At 36.7% G+C, this 11,302-nt stretch overlaps 1 protein-coding gene across 1 annotated transcript in view; it reads left to right on the forward strand.

The window, feature by feature from the left end:
* The first annotated feature begins 2,079 nt into the window (after positions 1-2,079).
* The window catches only part of LOC143024351 (uncharacterized), a 494,038-nt gene continuing 484,815 nt past the window's right edge, over positions 2,080-11,302 (forward strand). Inside the window, exon 1 of the mRNA XM_076183145.1 lies at positions 2,080-4,955. Coding sequence (XP_076039260.1) covers positions 2,355-4,688 — 2,334 coding nt within the window. The 5' untranslated portion in view covers positions 2,080-2,354 and the 3' untranslated portion in view covers positions 4,689-4,955. The remainder of the gene's footprint in view (positions 4,956-11,302) is intronic.

Below are 11,302 nucleotides of genomic sequence, written 5' to 3' on the forward strand. Positions count from 1 at the left end.
AAGTTTATAATTCTGGTCCTTCCACAATGCATTAGCAAATCAATTTCAGGAATATCAACACCAACTGTTTCACCTTAGGCCAGTTCGGTCGTAGCTCACTCGGATTGACTCCACAGTAAACACTTAAATCACTCGTAGAAAGCTTCGGTAGAAGATCAGGGTTTTGGAGCGGAGCGATGACGACTCTGGCAGGGCGGAAGGCGAAGTTGAAGACAAACGACGTCCAGTCGATGTATCACGCCAGTTTTAGAGTGGAGAGGGAGTAGTGGACTAGATGCAGTCACCAAGTTCTCTCTGATAAACCCATGTCTGTCCGGGACGCACGTAACCTCGGTCGTCATACGTGGCAGCTCGTTTCAAGTAAAGCTTCGAAGCGCACTCGAATAGTGCGCTATTTAAGAGGGCTGGTTGTTTAGAAGATTAAGTGGCGATTTTCCCTTACAAAGAGTATAACAGCCTCTCTAATTGGAGAAAAGGTGGAGGAGGAGAAAAATCATTGGTGCAGAGAGAAAAGTCACACCCTTCAGGTGTGGACTTGTTTGAGAAGTAAAAGACTATTGGATGAATGAATGAGTGATGTCAGACGAGGGTGGCTTGACGTAATGTAGAGAGTTCCTGGTGGAATTTTCGAGGTGTACTGATTGAGACCAATAAGCATCAGAAAAACTACACCTATTTTATTGACCCCTCATGAATAGCTTCTAGAACAAAGAGAATAGAAACACTCTGAGAAGAGACGACGGAAGTGACATAATAATAATAATAATAATAATAATAATAATAATAATAATAATAATAATAATAATAATAATAATAATAATAATAATAATAATAATAATAATAATAATAATAATAATAATAATAATAATAATAATAATAATAATAATGATAATAATAATAATAATAATAATAATAATAATAATAATAATAATAATAATAATAATAATAATAATAATAATAATAATAATAATAATAATAATAATAATAATAATAATAATAATAATAATAATAATAATGATAATAATAATAATAATGATAATAATAATAATAATAATAATAATAATAATAATAATAATAATAATAATAATAATATAATAATAATGATAATAATAATAATATTAATAATAATAATAAAAGAAATAATAATAATAATAATAATAATAATAAAAATAATAATAATAATAGTAATAATAAAAATAATGAAAATGATAATAAAAATAATAATAATAATAATAATAATAACAACAACAACAACAACAACAACAACAACAACAACAACAACAACAATAATAATAATAATAATAATAATAATAATAATAATAATAATAATAATAATAATAATAATAATAATAACAACAACAACAACAACAACAACAACAACAACAACAACAACAACAACAACAACAACAACAACAACAACAACAACAATAACAATAATAATAATAATAATAATAATAATAATAATAATAATAATAATAATAATAATAATGATAATAATAATAATAGATAATAATAATATTAATAACAATTATAATAATAATTATAATAATAATAATAATAATAATAATAATAATCAAAATAATAATAATAATAATAATAATAATAATAATAATAATAATAATAATAATAATAATAATAATAATAATAATAATAATAATAATAATAATAATAATAATAATAATAATAATAATAATAATAATAATAATAATAATAATAATAATAATAATAATAATAATGATAATAATAATAATAATAATAATAATAATAATAATAATAATAATAATAATAATAATAATAATAATAATAATAATAATAATAATAATAATAATAATAATAATAAAAATAATAATAATAATAATGATAATAATAATAATAATAATAATAATGATAATAATAATAATAATAATAATAATAATAATAATAATAATAATAATAATAATAATAATAATAATAATAATAATAATAATAATAATAATAATAATAACAACAGCAACAACAACAACAATAATAATAATAATAACAATAATAATAATAATGATAAAAATAATAAAAATAATAATACTAATAATAACAATTTCTCTGAGTATTCTCTTTCTGATTGGGGGAATTCCCTGTGGTGGGGGAAAAGAATACTGCCACCAAGTTTTCCCACTTGGATCGTAAGAGGCGAGAAGAAAGGGACGGGGAGAGGGACTAGGCATCCTTCTCCCTGTAGCCCCAAGGGGCAACTTCCTAAATCAAAAAGAAAAGGCATAAGGGGTGCTGGCGGGCCTCGGGCCAGCACCCTAAGGTTTGGGTCTTTTAATGTGCGTGGATGTGGTACAGATGAGAGTAAAAGGGAAGAGATAGGTAGTATGTTTGTGAGAAGAAAGTTGGATGTGTTGGCTTTGAGTGAAACTAAGTTGAAAGGGAAGGGTGAGTGTATGTTTGGGAGTGTAAGTGGGAGGTTATCAGGAGTGAAGAGAGGGCGAGGGAGGGAAGGGGTGGCTATTCTAGTAAGTGAGGAGATAGGTAAAGGGATAGTGGAGTGGAAGGAGGTTTCCTCAAGGATAATGTGGATGAAGGTGAAACTGGGTAAGGAGATGTGGGTCTTTGTAAGTGCATATGGGCCGGGCAGTGAGAAGAGCATGGAAGAAAGGGAGGCCTTTTGGATAGATATAAATGAGTGCATAGAGGGTTTAGGAAGAAATGTCAATGTAATAGTACTGGGAGACCTTAATGCTAGAGTGGGAAATGGTCCAATCGATGGAGTGGTTGGGAAGTGTGGAGTTCCAGGAAAGAATCGTGGTGGAGAGTTGATGGTGGAAATGTGTCTAGAAAGAGAGTTGATGATAGCAAATACAGTGTTTCGGAAGAAAGTCAAGCATAAGTACACATGGGAGAGGGTGGTGGAGGGAAGGGTGGTAGATAGAGCGCTAATGGATTATGTAGTGGTAAATAGGATTATGATAGGAAGAGTTAAGGATGTACATGTGCTAAGGGGAGAGGGTGGGGGAATATCAGATCATTTTTTGGTGGAAGGTAAGTTGAGAGTGGAGGATAGATGGAGAAGGAGGAAAGGGACAAAAGGTAGGGAGGTTCTTAGAGTGAACTCCTTGAATGAAAAGGAAAAGGAGAAGGAGTACGAAAAGAAGCTGAAGGAGGAGTGGGAGGAAGTAAAGGATAGAGCAGAGATGGGTGTGGAGGAGGAATGGGGATGGTTCAAGGAGGGAGTCTTAAAGTGTGCAAGGATGGTGTGTGGAACAAGAAGGACAGGGGGAAATAGAAGAAAGGGTAGTGAATGGTGGGATGAGGAAACAAAGAAGGTTGTAGAAGAGAAGAAGCGAGCATTCACAGATTGGTTACAAAAGAGGACAGGGGAGTCATATGAGACGTACAAAGAAAAGAAAAGAGAAGTAAAGCAAAAGGTAAAGGAGGCAAAGAGGAGAGCAGATGTGAAATGGGGTAGGAGTATGACAGAAAATTTTGAAAGTAATAAAAAGATGTTTTGGAAAGAAATTAAGAGAGGAAGAGGAGGCGAATCAAGTAGGGAAGAAAAGGTAAAAGGTACAGATGGAGAGTTGATAATGGAAGAGATGGCAGTGAGGGGAAGATGGGCAGAATATTTTAGGGAGTTGCTGAATGTGAAGGAGGATAGAGAAGGAAAGATAGCTGCAGTGGGAAATACGAAGAAAATGAGAGTGATGAGTGAGGAGAATGGAGGAGAAATAAGGAAGGATGAGGTGAAGGCAGTTGTAAAGATGATGAAAGCAGGTAAGGCACCTGGTCTGGATGGATGTCATGCAGAATGTCTGAAAAAGGGAGGTTCAGTGATGGTGGACTGGTTGGTGAGATTATTTAATGTTTGCTGGAGAGAGGGTAGAGTACCGGAGGACTGGAGTAGTGCCTGTATAGTTCCTCTTTACAAGGGAAAAGGGGACAAGTGTGAATGTAGTAATTTCAGAGGGATTAGCCTGTTGAGTGTAGTAGGGAAGGCTTATGGGAGAATCTTAATTGAGAGGATTAAGAGAGGAACAGAAGGAGTAATTGGTGAGGAACAGTGTGGATTTAGGACGGGTAGAGGTTGTGTAGATCAGATCTTTGTGGTAAGACAGATATGTGAGAAAGCTATAGGAAAGGGGAAGGATGTTTTTTGGGCTTTTATGGATCTGGAAAAGGCTTATGATAGGGTAGACAGAAAGGCACTGTGGGAGGTTATGCAGATTTATGGGATAGGAGGAAAGCTTTTGGGAGCTGTCAAGAGTTTTTATGTGAGTAGTAGAGCATGTGTTAGGATTGGAAATGGAGAGAGTGAGTGGTTTGAAGTAAAGGTGGGACTTCGTCAAGGATGCGTTATGTCGCCCTGGCTGTTCAACTTATACATGGATGGGGTGGTGCGAGAGGTGAATGCTAGGGTAGTGAGTCAGGGATTGGAGATGGTTAAAGAAAATGGAGAAAAGTGGGAGGTGAGCCAGCTGTTGTTTGCGGACGACACTGCGCTTGTGGCAGGGTCAGAGGAGGGATTGAGGAAGCTGGTGGCAGAGTTTGGGAGAGTATGTGATAGAAGAAAGCTAAAGATAAATGTGGGTAAAAGTAAGGTGATGAGATGTACAAGGGGTGAAAGTGGCAGTAGACTGGAAGTGAACATTAAGGGAGAGCGACTGGAGGAAGTGGATAGTTTTAGATACTTGGGTGCAAGTGTAGCATGAAAAGGTGGAGTGAAGGTGGAGGTAGAATGTAGATTGAGAGAAGCGAGTAAATGCCTTGGTGGTTTAAAGAGTGTAATGAGAAATAGACATTTGGGAATGGATGCGAAGAGGAGACTGTATGAAGGAGTGATTGTGCCAACAGCACTGTATGGGGCAGAAACGTGGAACATAAGAGAAGAAGAGAGAAGGAGTTTGAATGTGTTTGAGATGAGGTGTCTGAGAAGTATGGTGGGGGTTACTAGGCTAGATAGAGTGAGAAATGAGGAGGTGAGGAGGAGAACAGGGGTGAAAAAGGATTTGGGAGAGAGGGTTGATGAAAGAATATTAGGATGGTTTGGACACATGGAAAGAATGAGTGAAGAAAGACTAGTAAAAGAGGTATGGAAGGCAGATGTGGAGGGAGTGAACATGAGGGGACGTCCTAGGATGAGGTGGATGGATGGGGTGAAGGGGGCTTTGGGTAAGAGGGGAATGTCTGTTGAGGAAGGAAGGGAGAGGACGGAAGACAGAGGTGAGTGGAGAATGGTTGTATATGGATGATGTTGTGACTGCATGAGGAGAAATGGGCGGGGAGGTGGGGGGTGGGGTAGTATGTGTGAGTAAATTTTGACGCAGCCCGAAGGGATTTCTCCCCGTCCTCTCCTTATATGCAAAGGGGGACGGAGAGGGGGGGTCGCCGATTAAATGAAGCGGCCTTGCTGTGGATGTACTGTGTCCTGCGACACTGCTTCTGACCCAGGGCGGTGGGCAGGGTGCAGGGATGACCCGTCATCCAGGAGGTGCTCAGATGAGAGGAAGGGTGGGAGGGGTGTGGAGTGTATTTAGAGATGAAATGGGTGGGAGTGTTTTTATGCCTTTCCCTTTTTGGCTACCTCCCTTGGAAGGGGGAAAAACCCTTGGTATATGTATGTATGTAATAATAATAATAATAATAATTAATAATAATAATAATAATAATAATAATAATAATAATAATGATAATGATAATGATAATGATAATAATAATGATAATAATAATAATAATAATAATAATAATAATAATAATAATAATAATAATAATAATAATAATAATAATAATAATAATAATAATAATAATAATAATAGTAAAAATAAAAATGATAATAAAAATGATAATAAATAATGAAAATAATAATAATAATAATAATAATAATAATAATAATAATAATAATAATAATAATAATAATAATAATAATAATAATAATAATAATAATAATAATAATAATAATAATAATAATAATAATAATAATAATAATAATAATAATAATAATAATAATAATAATAATAATAATAATAATAATAATAATAATAATAATAATAATAATAATAATAGTAAAAATAAAAATGATAATAAAAATTATAATAATAATGAAAATAATAATAATAATAATAATAATAATAATAATAATAATAATAATAATAATAATAATAATAATAATAATAATAATAATAATAATAATAATAATAATAATAATAATAATAATAGTAAAAATAAAAATGATAATAAAAATGATAATAATAATGAAAATAATAATAATAATAATAATAATAATAATAATAATAATAATAATAATAATAATAATAATAATAATAATAATAATAATAATAATAATAATAATAATAATAATAATAATAATAATAATAATAATAATAATAATAATAATAATAATAATACATCATACATACATATACCAAGGCTTTTTCCCCCTTCCAAGGGAGGTAGCCAAAAAGGGAAAGGCATAAAAACACTCCCACCCATTTCATCCCTAAATACCCTCCACACCCCTCCCACCCTTCCTCTCATCTGAGCACCTCCTGGATGACGGGTCATCCCTGCACCCTGCCCACCGCCCTGGGTCAGAAGCAGTGTCGCAAGACACAGCACATCCACAGCAAGGCCGCTTCATTTAATCGGCGACCCCCCCCCCTCTCCGTCCCCCTTTGCATATAAGGCGAGGACGGGGAGAAATTCCTTCGGGCTGCGTCAAAATTTACTCACACATACTACCCCACCCCCCATTCCTCCTCATGCAGTCACAACATCATCCATATACAACCATTCTCCACTCACCTCTGTCTTCCGTCCTCTCCCTTCCTTCCTCAACAGACATTCCCCTCTTCCCCAAAGCCCCCTTCACCCCATCCATCCACCTCATCCTAGGACGTCCCCTCATGATCACTCCCTCCACATCTGCCTTCCATACCTCTTTTACTAGTCTTTCTTCACTCATTCTTTCCATGTGTCCAAACCATCCTAATATTCTTTCATCAACCCTATCTCCCAAATCCTTTTTTACCCCTGTTCTCCTCCTCACCTCCTCATTTCTTACTCTATCCAGCCTAGTAACCCCCACCATACTTCTCAGACACCTCATCTCAAACACATTCAAACTCCTTCTCTCTTCTTCTCTTATGTTCCACGTTTCTGCCCCATACAGTGCTGTTGGCACAATCACTCCTTCATACAGTCTCCTCTTCGCATCCATTCCCAAATGTCTATTCCTCATTACACTCTTTAATCCACCAAGGCATTTACTCGCTTCTCTCAATCTACATTCTACCTCCACCTTTTCCAGCTACACTTGCACCCAAGTATCTAAAACTATCCACTTCCTCCAGTCGCTCTCCCTTAATGTTCACTTCCAGTCTACTGCCACTTTCACCCCTTGTACATCTCATCACCTTACTTTTACCCACATTTATCTTTAGCTTTCTTCTATCACATACTGTACCAAACTCTGCCACCAGCTTCCTCAATCCCTCCTCTGACCCTGCCACAAGCGCAGTGTCGTCTGCAAACAACAGCTGGCTCACCTCCCACTTTTCTCCATTTTCTTTAACCATCTCCAATCCCTGACTCACTGCCCTAGCATTCACTTCTCGCACCACTCCATCCATGTATAAGTTGAACAGCCAGGGCGACATAACGCATCCCTGACGAAGTCCCACCTTTACTTCAAACCACTCACTCTCTCCATTTCTAATCCTAACACATGCTCTACTACTCTCATAAAAACTCTTGACAGCTCCCAAAAGCTTTCCTCCTATCCCATAAATCTGCATAACCTCCCACAGTGCCTTTCTGTCTACCCTATCATAAGCCTTTTCCAGATCCATAAAAGCCCAAAAAACATCCTTCCCCTTTCCTATAGCTTTCTCACATATCTGTCTTACCACAAAGATCTGATCTACACAACCTCTACCCGTCCTAAATCCACACTGTTCCTCACCAATTACTCCTTCTGTTCCTCTCCTAATCCTCTCAATCAAGATCTTCCCATAAGCCTTCCCTACTACACTCAACAGGCTAATCCCTCTGAAATTACTACATTCACACTTGTCCCCTTTTCCCTTGTAAAGAGGAACTATACAGGCACTACTCCAGTCCTCCGGTACTCTACCCTCTCTCCAGCAAACATTAAATAATCTCACCAACCAGTCCACCATCACTGAACCTCCCTTTTTCAGACATTCTGCATGACATCCATCCAGACCAGGTGCCTTACCTGCTTTCATCATCTTTACAACTGCCTTCACCTCATCCTTCCTTATTTCTCCTCCATTCTCCTCACTCATCACTCTCATTTTCTTCGCATTTCCCACTGCAGCTATCTTTCCTTCCCTATCCTCCTTCACATTCAGCAACTCCCTAAAATATTCTGCCCATCTTCCCCTCACTGCCATCTCTTCCATTATCATCTCTCCATCTGTACCTTTTACCTTTTCTTCCCTACTTGGTTCGCCTCCTCTTCCTCTCTTAATTTCTTTCCAAAACATCTTTTTATTACTTTCAAAATTTTCTGTCATACTCTTACCCCATTTCACATCTGCTCTCCTCTTTGCCTCCTTTACCTTTTGCTTTACTTCTCTTTTCTTTTCTTTGTACGTCTCATATGACTCCCCTGTCCTCTTTTGTAACCAATCTGTGAAAGCTCGCTTCTTCTCTTCTACAACCTTCTTTGTTTCCTCATCCCACCATTCACTACCCTTTCTTCTATTTCCCCCTGTCCTTCTTGTTCCACACACCATCCTTGCACACTTTAAGACTCCCTCCTTGAACCATCCCCATTCCTCCTCCACACCCATCTCTGCTCTATCCTTTACTCCCTCCCACTCCTCCTTCAGCTTCTTTTCGTACTCCTTCTCCTTTTCCTTTTCATTCAAGGAGTTCACTCTAAGAACCTCCCTACCTTTTGTCCCTTTCCTCCTTCTCCATCTATCCTCCACTCTCAGCTTACCTTCCACCAAAAAATGATCTGATATTCCCCCACCCTCTCCCCTTAGCACATGTACATCCTTAACTCTTCCTATCATAATCCTATTTACCACTATATAATCCATTAGCGCTCTATCTACCACCCTTCCCTCCACCACCCTCTCCCATGTGTACTTATGCTTGACTTTCTTCCGAAACACTGTATTTGCTATCATCAACTCTCTTTCTAGACACATTTCCACCATCAACTCTCCACTACGATTCTTTCCTGGAACTCCACACTTCCCAACCACTCCATCGATTGGACCATTTCCCACCCTAGCATTAAGGTCTCCCAGTACTATTACATTGACATTTTTTCCTAAACCCTCTATGCACTCATTTAAATCTATCCAAAAGGCCTCCCTTTCTTCCATGCTCTTCTCACTGCCAGGCCCATATGCACTTACAAAGACCCACATCTCCTTTCCCAGTTTCACCTTCATCAACATTATCCTTGAGGAAACCTCCTTCCACTCCACTACACGTTTACCTATCTCCTCACTTACTAGAATAGCCACCCCTTCCCTCCCTCGCCCTCTCTTCACTCCTGATAACCTCCCACTTACACTCCCAAACTTACACTCACCCTTCCCTTTCAACTTAGTTTCACTCAAAGCCAACACATCCATCTTTCTTCTCACAAACATACTACCTATCTCTTCCCTTTTACTCTCATCTGTACCACATCCACGCACATTAAAAGACCCAAACCTTAGGGTGCTGGCCCGAGGCCCTCCAGCACCCCTTATGCCTTTCCTTTTCGTTTTAGGAATCTGCCCCTTGGGGCTACAGGGAGAAGGATGCCTAGTCCCTCTCCCCGTCCCTTTCTTCTCGCCTCTTACGATCCAAGTGGGAAACTTGGTGGCAGTATTCTTTTCCCCCACCACAGGGAATTCCCCCATCACAGAAAGAGAATACTCAGAGAGATGGTACAGGACAGCAGCAAGGGGTTGGGGGACAGCATAACGGAGGGACAGTCGTAGCATAAAAGTGTCATCATTTCTCTATGAACAGAATTTCTTCTATCATAGACAAAATGATGTGTGGCTCTGGTCCGTAGGGGCGCCCCATATAGACCCTAAAGTATCGACTGCATGCTACTTTGCCACAATAACAAGCAGCCAATACCCCAGACATAATAATAATAATAACAACAACAACAACAACAACAATAATACTACTACTAATAATAATAATAACAATAATAATAATGATTACAAAGGATTACAAAGGCGGAGCATGCCGACAGGAGACCTTTTGATCCATATCTAGGTCGGATGAAAAAAAAAAAAATACATATATATACATATATATATCATATTAATAATAAATTAAAACTATAATAATGTAAAAATAACAAATAAAATACACAAATAAATGCATAGGTATAGTTGAATAACAAACAAACAGGTAAATAGTAAATGATTATAAATTGACATATAACTAATAATAAATGAAAATCAGACAGACAAATTATAACAAAACAAAAACAAATAATATAACATAAATTATAATCATTACAGCATCTTACTTAGGTATTTATCTAAATGATTCTTAAAGCTTTGAACTGAACTACATTGCACTACCTGTGCAGGAAGTTTATTCCATTCATTAACTACACGGTTGGCAAAGTTGTTTCTACCTACTTCCAAATTGAATCTATTTCCGGACAGTTTGAGACCATTGTTTCTTGTCTGATTCTCATTCAATGTGAAAATTTGGTCACTTTTGATGTTGTCAATTCCCTTTAAAATCTTAAAGACCTGTATCAAGTCACCTCTGAGTCTACGTTTTTTTAGGGAAAACAGATTCATGTGCTTAAGTCGATTTTCGTATGATTTATTTTTGATATTTGGAATCAGTTTTGTGGCTCGTCGTTGTACTTTTTCCAGTCTGTCAATGTCTTTAATGAGATTCGGTGACCATACGGAAACAGCATATTCCAAATGTGGACGAACTAACGATTTATATAGCTTGTTAATGAGTGATGGACTTTTGAAATCAAAAGATCGCGCAATCAATCCCAGAATCTTATTTGCTTTCTCAGAGGCTGAAATACACTGCTTGGATGATTTGAGGTCGTTACTGATAATTACGCCGAGATCTTTTTCACTATCCACTTTTGTTAACGAATTTCCAAATAACTTGTAATCGTACTTACTGTTATTTTTACCTATGTGCATTACCTTGCATTTACTTGTGTTAAATTTCATTAGCCACTTTTCAGACCATTGCTGTAATTGATCTAAATCTTCTTGAATATCTAATTGGTTTGAGTGATCATTTGCCACTCCGCACAGTTTTGTATCATCAGCAAATTTGGAAACAGTAGATTTTA

The sequence above is a fragment of the Oratosquilla oratoria genome, chromosome 4 (genome assembly GCF_046742065.1).
Source record: "Oratosquilla oratoria isolate Oo_2021 chromosome 4, ASM4674206v1, whole genome shotgun sequence".
Taxonomy (NCBI): domain Eukaryota; kingdom Metazoa; phylum Arthropoda; class Malacostraca; order Stomatopoda; family Squillidae; genus Oratosquilla; species Oratosquilla oratoria.